The 27,444-nt window shown below is 36.7% G+C and overlaps 1 protein-coding gene across 7 annotated transcripts in view; it reads right to left on the bottom strand.

The window, feature by feature from the left end:
* Window positions 1-27,444, bottom strand: part of CPNE8 (copine 8) — a 107,943-nt gene that overhangs the window by 72,664 nt on the left and 7,835 nt on the right. For 4 of the 7 annotated variants that reach the window (XM_037387598.1, XM_037387599.1, XM_037387603.1 and 1 more), the window contains exons 2-5: window positions 21,369-21,409; window positions 16,148-16,194; window positions 6,385-6,488; window positions 1,992-2,031 (exon numbers count right to left, since the gene is read on the bottom strand). In XM_037387598.1, the coding sequence (XP_037243495.1) occupies window positions 1,992-2,031; window positions 6,385-6,488; window positions 16,148-16,194; window positions 21,369-21,409 (232 nt within the window). Of the gene's footprint in view, window positions 1-1,991; window positions 2,032-6,384; window positions 6,489-7,873; window positions 7,895-8,032; window positions 8,106-10,665; window positions 10,696-16,147; window positions 16,195-21,368; window positions 21,413-27,444 lie in introns of those variants that run through there. The other 3 variants (XM_037387601.1, XM_037387600.1, XM_037387602.1) reach the window with 3 other exon arrangements.

The raw sequence follows: 27,444 nt of genomic DNA, 5'->3' as shown, positions 1-27,444 counted from the left end.
CCACAAGTTTTCCTGGGTTTTTTGGGGGTTGTTTTTTTTTTTTTTTTTTTTTTTTGGGGGTGGAGTATCTATGATTAATGCCTATTAGTTCCACAATCTGTTATTAATGACAACTGTTCATTACTCTGGTTTTTTTTTTTTTCTTAAATCAGGAAGTTACCATGAACATAAAAGTCTAATTTCAGGCAGCCAGTTTTATGAACATCATTACAGCCAGCTACAATGGCAGCATTGTCTAGTCTGGTTACTTCATACATCTGTTACGGAACTTGCTTCACTTGCTTCCCATTTTTTGCCAAAACTGAGTCACTGAAATTGAGATTCTTCAGGACTCTTTTTCCATCCCACAAACTCTTCTACTAAATGATGCTGCCCAGTATTTCCAAAGGAATGGGTCAACAGCTATTTTTAGGAACAGGGAAGATCTTATTCCAAATGAGATGACTGAACATATGAGGAATCTAGCTATGCAAATACTACTAGCTTGACATTTTTCAGAAACACTAAGCTCCCAGAGCATGGATATGAGCAAAGCTCTGCTCATGTCCAACTTACTCACTGTCCAAATTCCTAAGAGCTACCAGGAAGAGACACAGGAAACTGGCAGCAAAAGGAACAGTCCAGACCAACCCTGAGCATTTAGGAAAAGATGCAAATGCATAGCTGTAGTTAAGAAACACATTTCAAGGTACCATCTTTCACAGGGTTCTCAGAGCCATCATCTTCTTCATATGCATAATATATGGCATAGTTTGGATGTCTTCAGTACAGATACCAAGTCTACACCGACTTGTACAGATTTCCTCTTAAAGACAAGGGAGGGAAATGGGTATTTCTGATATTAATGTTAATGTCTATAGAATAAAGTTCCCCTCCACAACTGAAGATTTCCGGAAATTAGCACTGTTTAAAAAACAGGGCCTAACACATCCGAGTATGCTTAGCCTGTACCAATTAGAATGCAGCAGGCACATATGTAATTCAAGATCTACCTGAATAGTCTTCAGAAGAACATTGGTTTGTTTCCTCATCGTTCTGTCCTTTTTTTTTTCCATGGGCTCGGCAAGATACTCAAACCTTCCATTCTTGCTCCAGTAATCAATGAAATCTAGGCTATATATTTGCATAATCTTTGTTTGCACTTCCATAATGACTAACTTATCTTGTGTCTTACCTTTTTTAAAAAAAAAAACAAAACTGAGTTTTTCATACAAAGTAGTATGTTTTGGGGAAAAAAACCAATAATATCAGACAAAGTGGTAACTACAGAAGTGCAAACAATCTTGGGCAGAAGCCCAGGATGAGGCTTTATTCTTGTTAAAGACAGTTCAGGGAAGATTCTATTTTCTGCGTCCTCCTAGCTAGCATTGCAGTTATTCAGAACACCTTTCCATGATGACAGAGATAGAGAACAGTTTGCCAAGGCCTTTAAATCTTTACAGGGATGATTTAACTGGAGATCAACGGCTAAAAGTCTTATCTCTTCACAGTGAAGCACACACATACAACATTCCTTCCATTATTCTCTTTTCCTTTGCTCCAGATTCTTAAAAATTCTCTTACCAAAGCCTCCCTGTATTTATTTTTAAAAATTCACTCAAAACCCTCTGAATTCTACTCTCACACGTTTAAATTTTACAGTTACTATTTAATCCCTTCCACTTCAAGATGACATAAGCATAAAAGGTTTCTACTAATATTAATTGGGACACAATCAAAATATTTTAAGATTTTTAGGACCCAGAAGTATCAACAAAAGGCAGCATATCACATACCTGAAAAGGTATACACGTGTGCTCAAATATGCCCTTTACAGGAGGAATGTCCCATTAAAATTATATTCATGAGCATTATGTATATTACTAACCACAGCACAATCATTGTACTTGTCTCTATGTATCTGATATTACTTACAGTCAAAAGAAAATACACATATTTAGAAAAGTGTAAATATTTCAGCACAAGAAAGTATAATAGCAAGGAAAACTTACATGTTTTGACAGGTTAGGACTCTTTGAGTCAACATCGTAGCTTGGGAAAAAAAAAAAAAAAAAAGGAATGTTATATCAGAGTTGCCAAATGACAGATCTAAGGATAAGTAAAGAAACAAAACCCAGACAATTTTTTTCACCTATTTCAGTGTGTGAAATTTACACAATCAGATATATGAATGGAAGTCTCACCAGTAAGGAAGGCAAATTGAATCACCACAGATTACAGGATTATGGTTCACTAGCTATTTAAAATGAAGTATTTTTCAACAAAGTGCAGGCTACTAAGAGAAATTATTCTGATATTCCTGTTTGAACCATGAAACCTGCCAAAAACCAGAACAAAAATTAAAAATTAATCTTAGCATACTAACTTCTAAATTAATTTCTTAGGTAATTTTTCAGTCATTTGACTAATTAAGTAGAAATAATTGACAATAAGTTAAATTGCTTTTAGCAAGAGTTTGACTTGTTTTTTTCAGCTTATCATAATCTTGTTCTTCCTCCTGTTAGAAAACGCTGTTGTTTCCCTTCTGCTATATTTCAGTCAGATTTAAAAAAAAAAAAAATTACTCTGTGAATTCAAGAGAGATTAAAGAACTCAATATAAGAACTTCTCAGGGGATTTCTAATCTTTATACTTTCAGAGTCTTCCATCTTTATCAAATAATCCACAGTAATATTTTTAACAAATCCTACACTCAGATTCCATACCAGTAACTAATTTGAAAAAGTATCCTCTGTGCCCACACCTCAGCCTCCCCTGTGTGTTTCCATTCCCACTGCATGCTATGCTATCCCTGTGGCTGTGCTGCCACAACTGATTGACGGGATGCATCACGTATCACTGTGTCCAGTGCTGGGCTCCCCAGTTCCAGAGAGACAGGGAACTACTGGAGAGGGGCCAGCGTGGGGCTGCAAAGAGGATGAGGGAACTGGAGCATCTCCCTTCTGAGGGAAGGCTGAGAGAGCTGGGACTGTTTAGCCTGGAGAAGGTTGAGAGCGGATCTTATCAAGGCATACAACTATCTTAAGGGCAGGTGCCAAGAGGACGGGGCCAGGCTCTTCAGTGGTGCCCAGTGACAGGACAAGGGGGCAATGGGCACAAAATGCAACAGAGGAAGTTCCACCTGAATATAAGGTAAAAATTTTTTACTTTGAGGGTGACCGAGCACTGGAACTGGAACCCAGAGAGGCTGTGGAGTCTCCTTCTCTGGAGACATTCAAAACCCACCCAGATGTGACTGTGCAGCCTGCTCTGGGTGAACCGGCTTTAGCAGGGGTTGGACTAGATGATCTCCAGAGGTCCCTTCCAGCCCTGACCATTCTGTCATTCTGGACCATATCACAAGTCAGGAGGACAGGAATACCATAACGTAGCTGGATATGGTGCAGCACAGTCAAAGTTTTAGAAACATATTTGTAAACAAAGGAATGACTATAAAAATCACTAACATGAGGGTTGAGTGTTTATTTAAAAAAAAAATTGCTGCATACTGTCTGGTGAAACTGAACAGAAAAACACAACTGGTAATTTGATCTGAGGACTAGCTACACAAGGAAAACAACTTCACTGGCAAAATCAAATATAAACAGAAAGGGGCCTGAGACATTGAGGGCTGTACAATTTAGGAGTGGGCTCATGCTCATTTATCAGAACACCAAAAATCAGAGCTATACTCACCACTTTCTTTTTGTTGCAAAAAGTACGAATCATATCAGGAGTTTGTTTCTTTGAAAAATAACACTTTGGCCAATAGCAGTACACAATTTTGTTGAAGAATTTAAACCAGAAAGTTTTCTAAAGATTATTCTTTCCTTTAGCGTTTTAATCCATGAGTAGCTATACAAGAGTCACATTTTTAACTCTGTGTTCTACAATATTTCATTTCTCATCTATCACTGTTATAAGACTCTAAAATAAATTCACAGATTATGGCTATATGGTCATTTGCAGGCAAACATTAAAAACAGTTATTCAGCTTTGAGTTCAGAATACACTTGTGTCCAGGTAATCCAGAACTGCAGCAGAAAGCAGTCAGGTCTTTCTGATAAGTACGGAGTATGTTTGATATTTACAACTTTTTGAAAATAAACAAACAGGAGTCCATTTCTCTGACTACATGAAGAATCAAACAGGAAACTATTTTCCCTTCCAGTTCCAAGTCCTATTCAAATAGCACTTATCCAGAAGCCTTTTACAGATTTTCCTTTCTTTGCCTAGAAGTGAGCCTAGCTTTCTCTTTCTGGTTCATTTCTTTTGCTCATCTCTTCTATTGCACTGCCTCCTCCCCACAACATACACGCATCCTATGAGGAGCCAGAGGCCATCAAATCAAGATTCCTACACAGCCCCAACTGTGTCTTTATTTCAGCAATGCTTTACCTGCACTTGGAGAAGAATCCTTTATTTTGCAAAGGGACTAGCTCTTCTGTAAAATTATTTTAAATAGCAGGCAACAGTTATACTCAGCAGATCTAATGACATTAAACCCAACTTCTAAAATAAAAAATGAAGTCTGCACCAGGCTTCCATGGTGAAGATGAAAGAATTTGTACCTAGGCATCTAGAAGCACTCTGTAATCTACCTTGGCATTGAGTTATTTCCTCTCATTCCTCGAAACAGTTTTAGTCTAGATGGAAACAGCTAGCTGTTACCTGTGTATAGAACACAACGGAACTTTTTTCCTCACTCATCCCTCCAACACTTGTTAACTTAGGAAGCATTATAGCATGCTATAAAAAGACATGGGTTTTTTTCTTTTGTTTTCACAATACAGGAAATGTTGCCATTCAAGAGCACTTCAGTACACCCTGCTGGCAACTTAAAACAAAATCAGCACCTGATTTTATTAACATTGCTAATAGACATCTAACAGCCATCATACTTTTTCCTCTACTGCTACAGTAAGAATCTCCACTAATGTGACTACTGCACTATTTATTTTATGCCCTGCTTAATGTACAGATTGATTTCCATTCCAGAAACGCGGGGGTGGGGGGTGGGGGGTGGGCTGGTGGGGGTGGGGAGGGGAAAAAAAAAAAAAAAAAAGAAAAAGCAAGTGACTGTCAGAGTTGCTTTAAAGCAACTACTTCGATAAGTAAATGGTACATTGACACTAAAGCCTAGAAGATTTAAAAATGGATTTACCATGAACTTGCTAGGAGATTTTAGGCAAATTATGAAGTCTTTCTTCATCTGTTTTGCTGTCTACAAGACAGAAATGCAATAAATGCAATTTCTATATCAAGGCAAACTTGCAGCATAACTTCAAATTGGGAAGCAATAAATTTACAACTTACCACTACTATAAACACCTGAGTATGACTTGTCACAACTCCATAACACATATCAGGAGAGCTCAGTCTTCAGGATTAGAAAGTATAGGAAGGCAGACTACATTGTCTTTCTTGATATATTTATTTGGTAAGTAACTTAACAGATGATTCCCCTAAATATTTCTCAGAACAAATAAACTAAAAGAAATACACATGAAGGCAGAAATCTTAGGAACACAAAATAAGAACTGACAAAACTTAAGCTAAAGTACATCTTGCAAAGGAAACAAAAAAAAAGGAAAAGGATTGTTCAACTTAAAGGACACTTAAAGAAAAACTGTGGCCACTATGCATACTATACTGCAAAACTGAGTGAATGGCTTTCCCTTAATTATCTGTGAGGGTTATTCAAGTGCTCTCTCATAGGGCAAGATTAGGAAGAATTGCTGGGGGAAAAAAAAAAAAAGGGAGGATGATAACCAATGAAACAAGACAAGCTTGATTATCACAAAGACTGAAATAACAAGATTGAGGTGAAATGTAACAAATGACATGCAAGGTGATGTAGTGACTGGACTCTCAATTCTATTTTCCAAAGAACAAAGTGAAAACCAAACCAATTTCACCAGTGGAATGAAATGTGTACATCTGAAATAAAGTCAAAACCCCTCTAATTCTAGAACAGCCGCTTTCATTCTAAAATCTTAAAATTTAGTATACTTAGATGAATACTGGCATTTATTTTAGTAAAGAAAGTTTTGGCTCTGTACTACTTCTACAATATTTTTTTCTGGACACTATGCCCATACCTGTTTTATCAGCTATACTGCCACCATATTTAACATTTTGACACCCTTAGCTTTCTATCTTCTAAAAGTAATGGTTGTGAAGAAGATTATACTTTGACTGTATATTAATACCTGCCAATTTCTTTAAAACTCAGTCATTCATATGTTACATATTTATTTCTGAGGTAGCAATGCTAAATTAATCATGTTTATTAACGTAATCCATGTCAATAGATACTACCTCTTCTCAAGTTAATTTTACGCTGGATGAAACCTAATGTGTTTACAGAGGCTGCAATATTAGAGTCAAAGATTGTTAACTTACAAATCAAACCGCAGATTCTCTCTTTCTTCGAAGAAGTAGTCCATTATAAATTTTCTTACAAAATCTGGATTTAAAGTATTATCAATTACTTCTGTTCTTCCAAACTGTAAAAGAGAATTGTAAGTTTAAGCCACATGCTATAATGAAGTCTAATTAAGTAGACTGTCAATACCAGCAATATATGAGATACAAGACAGCCTGTAAAAAAAATCTTTTAAACAGATGTCATGAAAGAAAATGACTGTTCACATGAATAGATCAGTTATCTGTGGATGAAGACAGACTGGCAGAAGACCTCATACTTCAGTATAAAGAGTGGTGCACAGCCTGTATCGTATAACCTAAACTTTATAAACACCAGCACCCAGATCAGAATCCGAATTTGGGGAGGAAATTCAGTAACGTAAAAATCCACCAGTTCCTCAAAAAAAATTACAACATCAAGCAAAAGCTTACATATATTGCTTATTTCAGATAGGTTTAAATATTAGGGAATGCAATCATTAGAAGTGTATCATTTTTGCATTATCCAGCTCCTATTTCACCTTAGTTCAGCTCTCCCTTCATCTCTCCTCTCTCTGAGTTTTCTGCAAAATGCCTGTTCTTTCGTGGTGTTTACAGGAAGAGCCTCAGCTCTCATCAAGCTGAAAATATTTTAATTTAAAAAAAAACACACAACAAAATACCACTTTGGTTGACTTCAGTTCATATACATCACAGATATAAATGATCATAAAATAATAATGTGACAATTTTGGTTTTGTTTTAGCTGTTTTTTGTTTTAGCTGTCCTTTCAAGACACTCAGAAAACAAAACAAAAAAGGAGTTATTATTGAATTATCATTTAATTTTGTCCTACACATTGAGCATATCAAAACATATCTGAATATAGCTTACTGAAAAGCTTTTTGACAGTCCGGTGAAAGACTGTTATTAAGGAGTCCTCAAAACTGCAATCTGTGAGTACAGACTTTCGAATGACTCGAAGACTGCCAACCTCTGCATTGACAGGACTTAACTAAAGCAATGAACATGGATAAAGAAAGAAAAAACCTTCTTGTAATTGAAGGCTTTTGAGATGTATTTCCTGAAACTGTTTTCACATCACAGATGTGAATCTAACCACTACAACCTGCACAGAACCCCTCAGCCTCCAACAGGAACCTCCCTATCCCAGCCCCTGCATACCTAACAAACGTGTGGTATGAAAGAACAGAGCATACTCCACTGTCTCTTCCTCTCAAAACTAAGCAATTTCCTTTCATTGCTTGATTCTTTCTAAAGTAAAATGGTAAAGAACTCCAGCCACATTATTTGTGTGCTTCAAAGAAACTCCATTAGCATCAGTAACTTTTTTTTTTTCTCCTTTGAATGACTGTGCAGACATACATTCAAACTGCAGGGGACTGACTCTAAGCACCATTCATTCACAGAGGTCATCTGGAGAAGTGGGCCTGTATCTAAGAGGATGAGTGCTTGGCAAACGCACCTACCCTCCCAAAGGTCTCAGGTACAATAAAATGTTCAACGGAAGTTAACACATCTTCAAGACACAGCTCTATAAAGTCTCAGGAAAAGGAACAATCCTCAGAAGTGACACAGTGGTGACTTGCATCTTTACAGAGTGTGCTTGAATCCTGTTAGGTACCTTCACTTTCGCTATGCTGTGAGATGTTCAGTTGGGACAGTCTTATTCAGAGATGTCCATATTCCAGCACTTCCTATAAAAGACAGAGAAGCAAAACTATCTTCCCATTGAACAATGCCATCTCCAAATAAAAAGGCAAAGAATATTTAATATATAGTGTCATTAGCATACTCCTTTGCCAAGACTTTACATCATTTCTTAAAACCTAGGTGGAACGATTCTCCTGGTCTCACTGGAACCTTGATATCCCCTACAAGAAGGCTTCTGAATACGTCCTAAGGCACCAACTGTTCAGAAAGCAAGTTTTCTCATTAGCAATCACTGTATTTTTTCAGCTTTCCTAAGTCAAAGCAATAGCTAAGAAAAGAATAAGCATTATACAGACATGGGCCGGAGAAATCTCCAGAGTGATGAAGATACGGGATATTCAAAATGAAATAGTCTCTGAGCCTCTTAAGATAGGACTAGCAGAGGATGCACATGATCCTGGAAACAGACCAGAACATGAACAAATAGTTTGATGCTTACTGTTTGTTTTGGATGAAAAAAGTTAGCGCCTTCAGAAGTTATTGAAGGCATTCTCTAAAACGTTGGGATAAATTTGACAGGCAGAGTGTTGTAAAAAACACCCTCTTCAACAAACACCAGTGACTACTATGGCCAAGTATTAAACAATGGAAAATGACAGCAGCGGTAGAAAGTTGGCATTTCTATGGAAATATGTATGACCGCAGTACTAGCCTGGGCTAAAGGGCCTTTCCCTCCCCTCTAAATAGTAGCATTCAAATTTTACATACATTCAAAGTCTGCAACCAGTTTCCAGGTCAAATAAATCTCAACATTTATAAATAAAACCTTCCCCTGTCAGCTGCATGCTTTACAACATTCAACAATATTGAAGCCAGGAAAAAATGAAAGCTGGAATGGCTGATAAAATGAAATATGCAGCAGTAACTAAGAATTTAACACTGTTTGAAGTTATGCCCTGAAAATGAGAAGCCACTCTCCGACACAAGCCAGTAAAAAGCAGTTCATCAGACCAGGGATGAGAAATGAAAACAAAGGGGTCATAAGGACCATCCATTTTGCAGTTCTGAACAGGAATATGTCTCTCATCTGTGTATTTATTCTTCCCCCCTCAAGTGTCCTATTTCTTCCATTTGCGCTCTTACAGCAAACTGTCCGAATTCTCTCAAAGACTGGAGTCAGCTGCATAAAGAACAGATTTACCCTTAGTGCTGAAAGCTGATGAGCACTGGCCTAACTCCAGAAGCAAAGAACTCTGTGTCTTCAAAAAGAAGATCTAAGGATGATTGCATTGTAACTGGCACAGCAAGTAAGCAAAGAACATGTATTAAGTCCTGGTAGTCTCTCATGCTACATCCAATAAAATCAGAATACAAAGATATCCACAAAGATATCTCCCAGCCTGTGCAGATTCAAGCAGCATATTGTCCTGGGAGACTCCTTAACCACCAGGCAGGAAAAGAAAGGTTACCAAAGTTCTTTAAATCCTCAGTTTAGGATGAGCTTAAAGGAGAGTAAAAGGATCTTCAGTCATATATGACTTCCACCTCTATATACACAGAAGACACAGAGAAACAAAGAACACAGGGAGCTGCAGCCTAAGAAAGTTGACTTCCTGCTGCTAAAGTCATCATCTAAATTGAGAGGCACAAACCCAAAATAAGCGAGCTCAGAGGACAGCTTGTCAAAAGAGTCCATTTAGGGGCACTAATACCTCTGTCTTGACACCTTCATAAACAGATCATTTTCTGACAGTATGATCCTTCTTGAAATAGTAAAGGCAGTTTGCACAACAGGAGGATACACTTGACTTTGGAAAAGCCACTCAGAGGAAAAGAAGATTAATGGCTAAGAAAAACAGATAAGAATCATAGAATACTTGAGGTTGGAAGGGACTTCTTGAGTTTGTCCAGTTCCACCTTCCTGCTCAAAGCAGTATCAGCTAGATAAGGTTTGTCCATTCAGGTTTTGAGTACGTCCAAGCACAGAGACCGCACAGCTCTCTGGGCGACCCATTCCTTAATCACTCATTCTGGAAGAGTGTTTCCCTATGATACGCAATAAATACGCAAAATGATTATGATGAAATCACACTGAGACCAGAGAAGGTCCAACAGAACAGCAATTACACTGCTACCTTAATCTCCTATCAGTTATACCGAAATTGTTACAAAACTCAAGAGACTGAATTCAGTGGCACTGCTAACTTTAAATTATTTCAAATTACTTTTTTTTAATTGAGGCTTCAGTTTTATGGTCTGTTTACTTTTTCCCCCCAAGGGCTAAACAAATTATTCCTTCAGATTAAATTAAAAACTAATTACTTAACTGAAAAATTACTATTAAAATTTATCTTATAGATGACATTAAAATGCTAGCCTCTAAAAATCACCAGTCTACACTTTTCAGCTGAACAAAGCATCGTCTCTTTAAATCTGTTTTCCCAATTACCTATTGCCTTTTTTAAGCAGAACAGGTTATTTCTATAATCCAGTCACTTATGGCTAATAACATAACTGCTAATTAATTAGTTCTCCACATGGCCTGGTTTCCCCCACTAACAGTTGTGTAAAGCTGAAATCTTAACATGGCCAACAAGCAAATACCTTGAGAAATGTCATTCAGCATGTAACAGAATCAATTTAACCCTGTAAAAGAAAATAAATGTTCAAGAAAGAAAATAAAGAACAGAATCCCGTTTCTGGATTTCCTGAGATGGACAGTCTTTGTTGCCTCATAATGCAAGCTCTCCTGGTAGAAGGGGATTTTAAAAATGTATTTAGCTATTTGAAATTGTATAGCATCGCAATCTAGTGATCCAGCTAAAAGGGGCTATAAGGTTAACGGAAAATTGTAACCTGAATTTTAAATTCAGAGTTATAAAAGACTAGCAAGTTCGGTAAGTCCAGTATCAACAACACAAAGCAACTATTTAACGATGAGGGTCTAACCCAACCCTCTGCTAAACACTTTCTATATTAATTCTCTAAATTAATTCTTGCTTCAACTTTATGGCCACGAGTGAACTTGAGAATAACATCTAGTGAGCTCTCTTTTTGTGTTTTTCTTTTTTAAATTTGCAGTGTTTTATCACAATTACAATGAAGTTGTTCCAAAAAGTAATTCCCCCCATTCTGAAAAATAAGTTATTGTTTTCTGCCTGATTTTTATTTCACTTCCTTTTCTGTCTTTTGGATTCTTCTATATCTCTGTTGAGACAGACATGTTTTCTATTACGAAATTTATGTTCTTAGCACTGATATTTATAGCTGATTACAATTATCCTTAATTCAGTCTTTCATTAGGAAAATAATTTGAGCTTTATTTTTTCAGTGTAGCATATGTAATTTAATCTTCTAATAATTCAGTATTTTTATCTCTAGTCTTTTGTCATTTAAACATCTTGAAAAGAACCTAGTATTCTGTCACAATTCTAGGAAACTAAAGAACTAAAAAATGGCTTAAACTGTTACTAGGTTCTTGGCTCTGATCTTAATGGCTTTGGAAAATTGTTTAGGAAGCTCCAGGTAACACTCTCCGTTAGAAGCTCACCGTACAAAATGGTATATAAACACAACAAAAGACAAACTCTGAGAAGAGGATTATAATCTAGCTTCACTACCTGTGAACAGAACAAATAAGAAACTTGAATTGTGGAGAAAGAAATGCAGTATGAATAGAATGAGCCTGTTACAATGATGAATAATAGTCTCATATAAGCAGAATTACAGAAACTACAAGGAAACAAACAAAAAATTCACAGCTGCCAACCCCACTCTAGAAAAAGCATAGTCATAAAACGTTCTGCAGTGTGCTTGTCCCAAAGAAAGAATAATGCTATTATCAGAAAAAAACACAACGTTTCTCTAATGTGCACGCAAACACTCAGATGAAATCTATATACCGAATGTACACGTAATGGTGATTTCTATATAACCCTTTTTAAACTGATGGTTATACAATCATAAGTATATAAAACTCAGAAAGGTTTCCTCATTTTTCTGTGCTTTGGCTTTTCTCCATTAACTGTTTCCTTTGAAAGGAAACGTGACTTCCTTTAAAAGATTTCCTATGGACTTGGATATCCATGGATGCACCCCATGCAGTACCATACATACCTAAATGATAGGAAGCAAGGACTGAAAAAAGTTACAAAACAAATAGATTTTTACAGAATTAAACAGTATAAATATATAAAAGGCAACTATGAGGACTTGGCAGAACATTATTCATACTGAGTGATCAGACAATAATACAGCAGATGAAGTTCCATATGGATGACTGAAACACTATATTTACATGAGGAAAAAAAGTAACAGCCGACAACACAGAGTTAGGATGGCTGAATAAGCAATGAGAGCACATAAAAGGAGAAGTTTTACTGTGGATGAACCACAGTATAGGGACTAGGCAAAGATCATGACAGCATTTTTTAATTTCCCTACAAACTGGTCACCTTTGCTGTCTTGGAATTCCACTGCAACTTTGCCTGTTTTCTCTCTGTTTGATGACTCAGTCAAAAAAGATACTTTTTCTTGTCTCCAGCATATTTACTCCAGATTTACAAAAAAAACCAATAAAAAGAGTGAACAGAATTCATGAACAGGAAGGCCTGAAGAACAGGAAGCCATGAACAATTTTAGACACAATGGAATTACTGAGGATATAAAATAACATTTGGCAGCTCCTGAAACTGGAAATCAGCATGATGAGGACCAGTAAGAGAACAGACTCCCAGGCGGGTACACAAATTTATTTGCATCCAATGCATCCTTACAGTAGATAGACCAGTGGCTCAGAGCTTCACTCCATAAGCAGTTCCTCAACACTTACTGATGGTGACTAATGTCAGTAAAACTGCAGTTGGTTGAGTATTTCATAACGTCTATTATTTATTTAAGATCCACCTTTGAAGTGTTCCCTCTCGTTTTCAGAATTAGCACCCTCTTTGAGATGAAGAAATTAAGATTCTTAAAACATATTATTTAAGGTTTCTGTAGATAAAACCAAATTATAGTTACCCATATTTCAAATGTGTCCTCACAAAGTAAGGAGAAGTAAATATTTTAAAACCAAAGTTCAGATTCTGATGATGCATTTGTTGCCTATTATATTAACTGAAATACCTGATGATCACACTGTAAATGAAAGCAGGGAAAATGTTTTGAAAAAACCCACCCTTCTGAATTGAGAATAAAATATTTTAATTCTTTGCTGATGATTTGGTGGACAAGAATAACTGAGTAAAAACATGGGAATCTGCACCACAGGCAAACGGGAGTCAATGCCCAGAAAACATGTACCCTTCATCGAATGAATGGGTAACTATTGTATTGAATACATCTGAATAGCTTAATTTAGGGGGGGGGGGGGGGAAAGCACACTACTACAATAGTTCTAGGGAAATTACGGAGATTATGAAATTATTTACTGTGTTTACGATCCCCAAGCATTTTCTGCAGTGTTCAAAAGAAAGTAATTAGGCAAATGAAGGAAGAGAACTATGCTTATAAGGATATGGAACAAAAAGAAAGTATTGCCATGACTGAACAACATTCTTTGCTGTCTACATATATCATCAGGGGTTTATTATTTGTCTCATTTTTGTCTTCTCCAAACAGTTCCAGGTGAATTCCATCTCTACAAGCTAGTAAAATATTAAGTAAGTGTTGAAATGCAACAAAATGGACACAGAATTTTATTGAAAAACCCACTATTAGTGCATTCACCACTGCAGGCAGAAAAAGCACAAAAATAAAGATATGAGATTACCCATCTAATGTATATATCAACTAACCTTCTACCTACCACCTTATTGTTTACCACTGGTATAAATATAACACACCACAACACATAAAATGCAATCCTGACTCAGCCCCTCTATCATGCCAGCCTCTGAATTTTGATTGTCATAACAGCTACTAGGAATGGGATTCCACTCACTGAACTTTACGTCTGACAGTCAAGTGTAGGCTTTTGATCATCACTTGGAGGCATTTCTAAAGAATGATTCATCTGATCTAATGCAGACACCTAAATTAGGTCTGATGAACTGCCCTCAGGAAGTTGTATTTTTCCATTAACTATAAATAGTTTAAAGAGTCAACTGAGTTGTAAATACCTATACCTGGACCTTATCCTGACAGTCAAGATAATTATGTCTTAAAAGAAAAAAAGCTGTAAGATTTTCTAGAAACTGCTATGTCAAAAGTCTGTTTTAACCCCTGCAGTTCCCAAACTGGCATATGATCCTATAAGCACATGCCAAAGTGCATCACCTAACCAAGATACTCTAACCAAAACAAAGATACAATACAAGAAATAATGTTGCACACTGCCCTATTCAGGTGGTTTTGCTTTGGTCAAGGAGATAAAATGGCAGAAGACAATACAAAGCTATACGGTGGTGATGCACTTCAACCATTACAAACTTGGCTCTGTTAAAATTGAGAGCAGATGCAATCTTTCCATCAACAATCTCCTAAATCACCTCAAAACATGCACACAGAACATTTTCTAAGTAAGGTGATGATATTACAATTTTACCATCAGGACAAGTATGATATTAAAAATGGCTAATATTTATTTCAACAGTTAGACCAGAGAAGTATGAAAATTCCACAAAATTACTTATGAACCTTAAACAACAATAAAAGCCAGAATTTCTGACAAAATCCTCTTAACCTTAGATCAGAAAAGGACCCAAATGCTTTAGTGATGATCTAGGCCTGACTACCAAACCACACCAAGCCACCTAAGTCAACTGAATGCCTGAAGACTCCTCTGCTTTCAGTTAGCTACCCAGATGTTTAGAACTCTGCATATGTATATATTGCTTCTGCCAATTTAAGATCGGTGAACTCCCATGTAGGGTCCCCAAACTGACATTTCTTCACACAAATCATCAGAGGGATGTGATCCACTAGGTATACTGAGAGGACATCTAGTACAAAGCTCAGAACAAGAGCACAGCAATTTAACTGAAAACTACAAATGAAATAGGTACAATGTTTCACGCATCATCCAGTTATATGAGCTTTTCTCCAAGCAGGAGACAAATTCTCTCATCTCGACAAGTATAAAACCCACATCCACCATGTTTCAGGAAAGCAGAAAACACATTTCTCCAGCCAGCTGGCAAGGACACCAAATATAAGGGAAGAGGTCTGGTTCCTGTGCTCCTGGCCCCTCCACTGAAATTTTTACACAGTAGTAGTCACATAAAATATCCATTCTGAAAACAAGAACATCAGACCTCCTCTCTTTTACAGGGAAAAATTATAAGATAGTTCATTCCTCTAATGGTTCTGTTCTTAGAATGAATGGCCACAGAGCAGAGCACCTACACTGAAAAACAGTTCCATCAATCCTCTCTGTAAGGCAGCTAAATAGTGCATTTATCGGTAGAAAGATGACCACCCTTCCCCCAACACTGTCAACTCTTTCAAAGAATAAAGGAGAAAAATTAGATAACCAAGTACAGGGAGAGAGTTCCCAGCTACAAATGTTGATCTGTTGTAGATACTCAGTGTAGAGGTACTTGATTTAGTTTCTTAAGACATACCACTCCACTGTTCACACTGATGGGTTAAGAAGACATAATCCAACCTATGTATAATACACTCGCTTCCTTCTTGCCTGGTGTATACTCTACTCAGCAGCACCTAACTTCTCCCAAACTACATAGGAAAAGTAGATCTCCACCACAACTACAGACTAGTTTTGATGACACTGACCATCACCATAGCCAAATCCTTCCATAGATCTTGTGCTGTTTGTCTTCTTCTCTTTATAGCCACAAACCTTCTCCAGATTGATAGCTAAGTTTGATTTCATTTATCTCAGGGAGACTGTAAAACAGGAAAGTCATGTATTCTCTCTACTTTTGTTTTTACTTTTGGTGGAAATGTGCAATACAGACAAGGAAATTGAAATTAATGTGACTAGGTTTTAAGTGTTCACTGCTACATAGGGTTCCCATTGTTCAGGATGGCATTTAAAAGGCTATGACACACCCTCTTCGCTACAGAAAATTACTAGCCTTAAGCATACTCAAAACCTTTATACATCTATGAATAAGTATCTTACCTCTCTCCATTCCTTGTTTCCAATGGCTTGTGTGTACAAAACACAGACTGCAGGGAAAAAAAAAGTTAGGTCATTTTCAGAATTTAACATATTCTTAAATTAAGTGAACCAATTTTGTAGTCTGTTGTGCTGTTGAAATTAGTAATGAGGACAATCAAATAGTAATATGTTTTCCCTCAGTTTTCGGTATGCCTAAGCAGACTGGCAACAATATGGTCTAGTTGTTACAGCAGTGAGCTAATAAATAAGGTGGTTCTAAAATGGAAGGCAACACTTAACAACTTGACCTCCAGCAAATCACTTGGCAATCCTTAGCAGTAAAATTGGATAAAAGCAGGTCTTCATTAAACGTGGATGGTCTGGCTATCCTAGTTAATCTAATGCGTAATCACCCTAAATTATGCTTCCTTCAAGAGATGAGAGAATTAAAGTGAAAACAAAGGAGGACCCTACTGGAAAAATAGAGAGGGGAAATAAAAGGGGAAAAAGGAAAAAAAAAAAAACTTTCAGGTTTTCTTCTTTAATTCTGTTTCAGATTATTTATAGATAAATATCTTACATATGCATCCCTTTTTTAAAAAATACACAAAATCTAATAAAAAATTGAATCAAAGAAGTTTGTTGACCTAAGCTGTTTTTGAAAGACCAAGTAACATAATCCCACAGGCATCACTCTCCTTACAGATCCATTTTTCCAGTACAGAACCCACTACGCAGTAATTGGTAGCCTCCATCACAGGACTGATGACAAAGGTCCAGTGACTATAGTCAGGTCTTTTAAACACTTGTATAAGTACAAATCACTTGCACTGAAGGAGCACTATAAACTATTTTCTACGGTCTTGAACTAGTTGCAGCTAATGACCATAAAGCAATTTTTACCTGAAACTCCACTACAACCCTTTTCTGAACAATGGAAATAAAGATATTTGAACACTTTTTTCTCACAAATTCTTCTCTGGTGTCAGTCCTTATTTTTCAGCAGAAGGTTAAAAATAATACTGTTTTGGGTTGCAGCCTTGAACAATAAAGGTAGAAGCCTGGTTTTGTTCTCAATGAAGTCAGAATCATCAGACCAAAGTAGAAATGAAGTCAAGCTTGAAACTACATTTTCTTGTTACTTAAAAGGTATTTGCTACACACACACACACAAATATCAGACCACAAAGCAACAAAAAAACCCACCCAAAAAAACCCCATTAGGCAGTAGCAAATAAGGAAGAACAGAAAAATGCAAGTTCAATATTTTAGCTCACATAGAAGTTAAAATTTAACACAATTCAACATTTTTTTTCCAAATAAGATGTCTTGTAGAAGAAAAACAGAAAAAAACCCCTAAAAATCTTTTTCTGGAGATGTTTGCCTGTCTCCATTTAATCTAAATGAATCCTTGAGCAATTATGCTCCTAGCTTTGGTTCCTACTTAGAGTAGGATGAATCCAAACCAACAAGCCTATTTTCACAACTCGTTCTGGAGTAGACTGCTGAACTATATTACACAAAGAATGAAGTTAAATCAGAACACATGAGAAAATACAGTGAAATGGAAGCCATGAAATCACCTACAAAAGTGTTGAAGGTTACTGAACTTCTGAATAACCTTTACATCTAGTAAGATCTGTGCCAAGGTAACCCTGGGAGAAGGAAATGTTGTCAAAGGAAGTTTTCACAGATAAAAAACAAGAAAAAAAAATTCTCTGGAAATACCCCTATTGCTTATATATAATCAGGCAAACTTTCCTTTCACTTTACCCATTGGAAACTTTTTTAAACTGATGTTACCAGTTCTGCAACAATGAATATTTTCCGATTTTCAGTAGTGGTTTCCAAGAATGCAAATGTCTCACTAATTTAAAGAGCAGATATAATTGTGGATTGTATTCATTTTGCCAAGAGTTTACATCCAAATTTTCAATCAGCAATTTCTCATACCTATTACCCCAATTGAGAATAGAACTGAAATTCATTTAGAGGAAAAGCCAATGCATGGGAAGAAAATGATTCTGCCTGTGCTGTGATTACATGAAGAAAACATGCCAAATTCATTAACCTGTATGTCCTTTGCAGGTCTTATCCCTGTCTCATCAGGGAAGCATTGCTTTAGCTTATTTTCTCCAAGATAATAAAAATAAAAATAGGTTTTCTCAAAAATATTCCTAGAAAAAACAGTCTCCAAACTGGAAGAACAGAATGGTCCAAATGGTACAGTAATCAAGATATATGATTGCTTTGACTCCACTGAGGAGAAAGCACTGTCAGTAAGAGACTTCAGTATTGTTTAAAATACTTCATGAACAAGGGCTATCCAAGTCTGTTCCATCTATATCTAATATCTACATTATTTCTGTAACTTGCCTCTAGGGAGGCAAAGTGCCAGCTTCCTCTTGGCATCAATATTCTAGATTGCAGAAAAGTGGTCAGAATTGGATAAATGCTGAGAAGCAATTACAGTATCAACAAAGGCTAAGTAAACCTCCTCAGAGAACCAGAGAAATCACAAGTTCCTTTTTAATTTCAGGAGAAGGCTGTTTATGTTGACATGGGAGTCAACTATATTCACGCGTGTCCCTCTGAGAAAAAGACAAAGAGGATAAAATCAGATTTTCACTATCGGTATGATCCCTAGATAACTGCATTAGTTTGAAAAGTATATTAGAACTGCACTAGTCAAATCCAATGAGACCTCAAGATACAGAGTGACCCTACATGGTTCTATCTTGTATGAGAGCTAATGGCTGCAAATTCAGTAGGTCTCAAAGTGGATCTCGTGAAAGTGGTATGATGCTGGGTTTGATACCATTTTAGCTAACAGGATAGTTACTGTGTACAGGCCAGCCTAAGAATGGCCTTTGTCCAAGCAAAGAGCCACTGAGGAACGTTACCCTGCTGTACTTCCAACTACAGAAAAGAACAGCACTTTTTATACTACATCTTTACCCCATTCACTTTTACAGTAGGGCCTGTAACTGTGCTCAGCTGAAGGACACTATGAGCAAACAAACTAAATTGTCTAATAAACCCCCCCTGCAGAATACTGAAGGTACACCGTTTGGAGAGCACCCATAATCAAATACGCATACTTTGCCAGGTAATTTCTTGAGTGCAAATACAGTATGAGCACTTCCAGAGCCAACAGTTTCCCCCTTCTCTCTTTTACCAAGGACAGCATTACTGCATTCCATGGTTTTGTACTGCTAACCTGTGACAGACAGGCCTGATTGGCAGCATAACTGGGTACTGCCAACTTGAGACCAGCTCTCTAAAGCACACTACCAATTTGAGTGTGTTTTTTTTACCACTCAGAGACTAGAAAGCAGTTTGTTTTGAATTGATAGGCAAGATTACGATACTTGGGGAAAAAAAAATCCATATACTTTGAATCCTTAAAAAATACCACCAGTTTACTTCTCAGAAATATTTTAAAGATAGCTATTAAAATTTCTTTAGGTTTTCCTGCCACTCTGTTTACTTGTGTCCCTTCCCCAGCATGGGTTACCACCAGCCGTGATCACTTGGGTTTGCACAGCTGCCCTGGCTTGGGCTGCCCACAAGCCACAGACCCATCAGAGGTACTGCCTTTTGCACGGAGTGTCTCCTTCCAAGAATGCATCTCCAACAGCATATTTTTCCAACGTGTGGCTCTGGCAGTATCTTTGGCAGCTGTGTCTCTAGCTCCTAGCTGCTGCCACGTTTTTCTAAAACATGTCTGGGCAGGGGCACTGCGTGCTCCCCTGTCTGGCAGAAGTTCTGGCAGGCAGTCATTACTCACATGGCTTTCAGAGCTAACTTGAACCAGCTGTGACAGCCACAGGGTGGTTCGTGGCCTCCTCCCACAAAGATCACCCTGCAGTCCCCAGCTACCCAAACCCTGCAATTTATGCCCAATACAATTCCCTATCTGATAAAAACTTGAAGCACTTGTCCCTAATAATACCTGAGCTTGAAAACTAGACACCTCACCACTTTTGTCGAAAGGTGCCTGGATTTAATAAAGAGATCCCTGAATTCAGTCTATCAGAACCACCCTTCAAAATTGCGTAACCTAGACGAGTGAGTTTGGTTTTTAAATGGCTAATAAACTTAGTAACATGCAAAATTCTCAATTTTGCTTCTGCATGATCTACCTACACCAGAGGCATGGTATTTCCTATGTCTCCTTAAAAAAAAATGGTTAGGTTAAGAATATCAAAGGTACTTCTAACTTCAGGCAAAACTTTTTTCCCTAGGAAGTAAAAGCTTTTCCCATCAAAAGTCTATTGTGGAATCTCTCTTAAGAAACTTCTGGTTAAGAACAGACAAACATACTCTCACAAAAGTACTCAAATGTTTCATACTGTCACATGACTCAGCATTCAAGTATATCCCATCAGGACATGGTTACATGTCCAGACACTTGGTAGAAGTATATGTGTCTCAGTTTTTTTCCAGTGTCAGTAAGCACAATACATGGTATTCTAAGGAAGAAAAGCCCAGGCTAAAAAAAAAAAAAAAGTGAATTCATAGACAAAGATATGGAGAGTTGTAGAGGAGACAACATGACCCAAGATACCATAATCTAAGGACTAGTCAATAAACACTACAGACGTAATTTGATTAAACACTATCAGAAAAAAAGGAAAATTTTCGTGGTCTCAGTTCCTCGATAGAAGTTATGTAAAGTGTCTGATACAGGAAAATAGTCATAAATTTTAAATCAGAAGTCCCATCATACAGAAATCCATAGGCATGAGAGGTTTTGGGGATCCAGTTATACTATTTTTGATGAGTAAAGATCATGTTTCCCAGAGACAAATTTACTTAATTTTTCAGCATTTGACTCTGAGATTAGTAGACACTAGCAGCAACAAGTGTTTCTAGTTACAAGTGTTTCTAGTTTATTTAGAAGTTTGCTTACTAACTTTGAAAGAGATCTAGAACAACAGATACTACAAAAAAAAAAAAAAGAAATACATTTCCACGTTTATGAGTTTTCAGGGAAATGTAAGCTGATTGCTAAATAAGAGTCTATGTAGCTCAGAAAAGCAATATTGAATACAGTCTTTAAAATTCCAGTCCATATAACAAAAACTATTAGTGTAACTTAAGTGTAACTTAGTTATTTTAAATAATTGTCACAAAAACAATGTAAAGCTCACACTGAAGAAAATCACCCTTTTTTTAATCCAGTGTTTACATATTTACAATATATGATGAGAAAAACAATAAAGTGCTATATACTCACTTGGATCAGATTTAGAAAATGTATCTCTGTCCAAAAGATTTCTGTTAAAAAAAAAAAAGAGAAAAATAATCTTATTTATAAAAAAATGGTGAAAGATACAAATCAGATACCAAAGCATATATATTTTCAACAATTTTGATCAGTCAGCTTAGTTTTCTGCCCTCCTAATATATAAGATTTATTCAGTCAGCACTAACCCTTGAGTCATCTTACATTTAATTTTATTATACATTCTGGATTTGAGCAAACTGTGGCTCATATACACCAATACTATGAAGTGAAAAGGAACACAGGACAAGCACATTAAATATATAATAGAAATCAGGAGTAGAAATATCTTTAAAACACAAATGTCTACCAGAGATTAACTTGCTAGTTGAACCCAAAACTTTCAGACTTTACTTAAAGGAATAGCTATGAGATCTCAGAACCATCAGGACATATCTGTAAGCATCTGTCACAGATGAGTAAAGAGAACTAGAGCATACACAGGATATACACCAAAATTATGAGTTTTCTATATATCTACAAAACACCTAGGAATAATAGTAAGAATTAATCTCGTTATGCAATATTGTAGCCACACTTCAGCCAACTGAGAATCATACACAGATAAGGAAACTCAAATTAACAATAAGCCTAGATAACCAGGACTGAGCAGAAAACCATTGTCAGAATAGTTACCAACATTTTATCATTTAATAATAAAAATTTAAAATAAAATAATAAAATAAATTATATTATCTTGACGAACTAGAAAAATGGTCTGAAAACAGGATGCCATTGAACAGGGAGAAGAAAAAGCTATTAAACTTAGACAGGTAGTTTAAGTATTAAACTTAGGTATTAAACTTAATCAACAGCAAAAATGCAGCATAGCTGGATATACAACAGTTATGTCAAAAATGGTTCTAGGCATCACAGTAGATCACAAATTGAACCGAAGTCAGGAATCTTGAGCCTTTGGGAATACGGCATACTGGAATACATAAAGAAAAATGATACTTTAGAGTAATTCTCTGGTCTTCATAATACTGGTAAACACTCAAGTCAAGCAATAATGTTTTGGGTACTCCAATTTCTTGCAATCTAAGACAGACATGTAGCCACCAGAGTGCAGCAGAAGCAGAAGTAATCAGAAATCTATGGAATATATCTACGAGGCAAACACTGCTGCAAGTTGAAGCTGATCTTCCTGTAGACAGCAAGTAGAAACAGGTTTAACCCTAAATTGAACCTTCTGCACTGCAGGTGCAGAAGTTGAACTTTATTATTTTGGTTTACTATCTTTCATTGTAAACGTGGACAGATATGATATAAAATCTCCACTGAGGGTCTTTAAGAACTTGTTAGGTAGCTACAACTCCTAATAAGTCCTTTGATGCTACCTGAAGCAAGAGGAAGGATTACATAATCAGTTTACATCCCTTACAGCTTATTATTTTTAATAATTAGTACAGTATATTCAAACTCCTTAGTCTCACGCAGATCGAAATCACATTTTTGTGCTACTGAACAGTGCTGAAAAGTGCATTAACATGTAGTTCAATACAGGCGCTCTAAGTGGTCTACTCAGACTTCAACAAGGAAAAGATACTGCATTCCCAATTTAGGTACTGCCAACTCCATGTTTCAGAACAATCAATATGAACAAAAGATAGTTTTAAAAGAACTTGGGGTGCATGTTTTATTTACTTTAGCCAAAGTAGGCAGTAGGATGAAAATTAGTATTTGTGAATGAACCTGAACTGGTCTGTACATGCTACTTCTTCAGAACCTCTCTAATCCATTCAGAAGTGGGATGTTTATATATGCATTTAATTATACTCAGAGAGACTGTATTCCATCTTAACCAAAAACATGGAAATACAAATTGAAATATTAATAAACCCAGGAAAATCAGTGATTACAAGTCTGTATTTGACAATGACTACAAACTGCTTTAAAAGACAGTACTGTAAATTCTGCAATATCTGCAATCCAAGATTAAAATTCCCTCCTATACTTCTTTAATTATACATACCTAGATGTGCCATTAATTCACAGGAACTAGAATTGGTTTTGTTATCCCAAAATGAACTGCTATATAACCCTAGATTTAGGGTTATAGGAAAGAAATAGTACATTAAGTTTTGGGATAGGCCTCCCATGCTCACCATCAGAATCCCAAGCAATTTTAATTCCTCTGCATAAATACTGTACAATGACCTTATAATTGGTATGTTAATGTTTTTGACTGCAGATTAAGATTAAACTATTTTAATGACTCATATACTAAGCTAAGGTACTTGGAGCTTTTTAAATATTTCCTACTCTTATTTTGTTCCTTTACGTTTTCTTCCTCTATTTTCCCATATACATAAGAACATAAAGACTGGCTATACTGGGTATTATAAAGCTCAGTCTGTCCCGATACTCTTACTCCAGCAGTGGCACAAAGGAGCCACCATGGGAACAGTGTAAGAACAAAGTAAGAATCTGTAATACTTCCTGAAAATGTTCCTGGTCACCAGCTATCAGCTGCTTGGGAACATTTCTACATAGAAAGTATCCCCCAAAGGATTGTAAGGATTGAGATACCAAAGTTTAACAGTGTAATTCAGGTCAGTAAGTATCATTCATTCACAGTTTTGAACTAATACAGCTTGTAATATCCTCAGTTTGACTCTTCATGCATTTTACCATAAATAAACAACGTTTTCAGCAAAGTTTGCAGACATGCCTGATATTCCAAATCATTAATAACCAACCAAAATAGTAACATAAGAACTTAACAAGCTGTTCAACCAATGCAGCCAGTTTTGGAAGGAACTTAAAGACTAGTGCCAACAGGAAAAAAAAAAATAAAGTTAGATCGGTCCACTAAATCACCTAACAGCTCAAAAGGCTGCTCAATTTCATATGTGCATCTTCATTTCAGGAGGAACACAAACAAACTGGTCCTTTAAATATATGCAGACTGCATGGCACATAAGTACAGGACAGTCTACAACCAACAGAAATGTTAAAAGCAAAAGGAGAAACTGGATGCATTCCTGGAACTTCATGTAGTCTTTATCCCTGTAATAGCCAATGGCACTTCCTGCACAGGCTGAGTGATACCAGGTGTACTTCTTTCCCTTTTTCCTGAGAAAAGCATTCTTTTTAGTAGTACCCTATTTTTGTCTCAGGAATCAGTTCTAGGAAAGCTCACAAACTCAGAAACCAGAAATACCTGAAACTTCTGTTTCTTCCTCCTAATCAATATCAATTTTGACTAAATATGGTGACTATACTTTTTCTATGCTCATTAAGCCTTTCAGATAAAGAATGCAAAAAGAGAAGGAATTGACATCAATTATGAGGAAGAAGAAAAAAAAAAAAAAGGAGACACATGCTTTTACCAGTAGAAACACACACATCCAATACCTACTGCAAAGAAGTCTAGGAACATCTGTGCAGAAAGCATTATTCTACCAGCACAAATCCTGAAGGAATTCATTCTGCACCTGCCCATTCCAGAGTGGACCTTCCAAAATGGTTGCAATAGCATAAGATGACTCAGGGAAAAAAACAAAAAACCAAATAGGAACCATGACAATAACGCCTACTTAGTCTAAACTGGAAAGCACAAGACAGATCAAAAATGTTGGGATAAAGATTTATTTTTCTGTAAAATGAGAGCAAATTCCCCAGGGGATAGAAAGTAATCAGTAAACAAGAAAAGGTAAAAGATATTTAGCTATGCCTTGCAGAATCATTTTGTCCACACAGTTTCATCAACTTCATAAAGATCTGTCAAAATAACAGTTTCTGCTCAGTGCTTTGCTTGAAAAAAATGTTTTAGAATAGAATAGAATAGTTCAGTTGGACAGAACCTACAGTGGACTTCTAGTCCAACTGCCTGACCATTACAGGGTTGACAAAATGTTAAAGCATGGGCATTGCCTCTTCAACACTGGGACAGGCTTGGGGCACCAACTACCTCTCTAGGAAGGCTGTCCCAGTGTTTGACCACCCTCTTGGTAAAGAAATGTTTCCTAATGTCAAGTCTTTTGTACTTCATTTAATGTAAAAACATCTCGTATGTACAAATCAGATACTTCAGGTTTCTCTGACCTAGTTAGCAGTGGTAGCTAAGCAGAAATTGTTACAGTCTATGTTGCTTTGTATGATCTCATATACTCTATGCATTATATGTATGTTGACAAAGACTGACCTATGTTAAAAACTAACATTTACTTGCCTTGTTCACATAGACTTTGCTTCAAATTTGGCTTTACTTTAACGATCAGTATCTGAACTTCCTGCTTTGTAATTTTTTTGTTTTAAATTTAACCCTTTGTTAAACCCAAATGCTAAGAAGTAAATTCAATTCCCCCTTGCAAATGACAGAATTCTGGCACTGAAGGACAGACTACAGTAACTATAGAACTGAATAGTTTAAAATCTATTTCTCTAGTTTCAAAAAAACAAACAAAAACACCTTCAGAACCAAAACCAACTGTGTTCCTATGACTGGAAAAATCTATTTATACATTGCTTTCAACAGCTCAGAAATCCTTAATGATAAAAATGTGGTTTACTTCAGATTAATTTGTCAGAATCTCTCTGGCTGTTAAGGTTTTATGTTTTTCTTCATCTTTAGATTACATTTAAATGCATGCAAAGATTCCTGGGTTGTGAAATTAAGCATTCAACACAAAACTTTGCTACCCATGCAAAATAATTTTTAATTTTTAGAAAGTATACATTTTCAATAGATGACATTTTCATATAAGCATACACTACTTTTCTCACAGCACACTTGTATCGCTCCACAGGAAAAGGAATTGTCCTGAGTTCATTTAACAGTTGATTAAACAAATGCATTTCTGTCTCCCTCACTTAATGCTGTGCTTTTTTCAAGGAAGGTTAAAAAAAAAAAAAAAAAAGCATCTCCTCACTTTTTACTGTGCAGAATAGCATCCATTCTACTACTAATGGTAACATAACTATATTACATCCTAGCAGTCACTGTCCCTCAGCCTTAACTGACATTACTGGACTTGCAACGGTCAGTCCTAGGTAAGATGACGCACGATCCAAAGAGCCTACTTGAGTGAAGAGTCCACTTCACTTCCTGCAGAGTAATTTCACAAACAACTTTTCATTTGTAGTGTTAGCTTAAGTAGTCACCTTTCCATAGGTGTTTACTCTCTCTCTCTTTGTATTCTGTTAGAATGCAATGAAAAGCAAGCTATTAGCCTCCAGATCTCTAGATTTGAAATGCCCTGGACCTAAAAGCAGATTAGACAATATCCCAGAATTTTATCTTCTTGTCAAAATAACTGGTTCTCTTGGAAAGGCTCACAGGCGAGGAAACGGTGGGTCTCCTGTCTAAGAGGCAATTACGATGACCTCTCCCTTTCTGTTCAGGTTGTCTCCACTCTTCAGGACACTGGAAGAGCTGGGAAGAAAGCAAACATATCTCTGATACACAAGGTTAAGAAAACATCCACAATACCTCCTTATAACCTTTGCAGAAGTAATTGACTCTTCTTGTTCACAAGAAGACAAAGAAAGAATTTTCAGCCTCCTAGTAACTTTCATTGTCAATTTAAACATATATTAGCTCAGAAGCTGTTCTCTTAAGGGAAAAAGAAAGGGAGAAGCAATGAGAAGAGTTAGATCAGCAGTGCTTCCATGAGTTTTATGACAACCCACAGAAAATCTTCTCTGGCTAGATGTACACCAGGGGTCCTCAAACTTTTTAACCAGGGGGCCGGCGCATGGATGAAGTGGCAGGCAGTCATCTGCGGCTGCTTGGTTTCCCCCCCCCAACCCCCGGCGGGGGGGTTCTGTAAATACAAAGGGCCGGACTGAGGACCCTGGGGGGCCGTATCTGGCCCATGGGCCGTAGTTTGAGGACCCCTGATGTACACAAAGAGTTTTAGGATGAAACCTCTATTAAAACTGCTCACTACGCCTGGGGGTTAAAAAAAACCAAAGAAATTGCCAAGTTTATTTACCTAAACATAGCAATAGTTTTGCAAGAATTCTGTGGAAACAGACAGGAAGTACTGAATTATGAAAAGATACTCATGAAGGTGAAGCA

The sequence above is a fragment of the Falco rusticolus genome, chromosome 5, assembly GCF_015220075.1.
Source record: "Falco rusticolus isolate bFalRus1 chromosome 5, bFalRus1.pri, whole genome shotgun sequence".
Classification (NCBI taxonomy): Eukaryota; Metazoa; Chordata; class Aves; order Falconiformes; family Falconidae; genus Falco; species Falco rusticolus.
The sequence above is the reverse complement of the archived record's forward strand: the minus strand, read 5'-3'. Positions and strand labels throughout refer to the sequence as shown.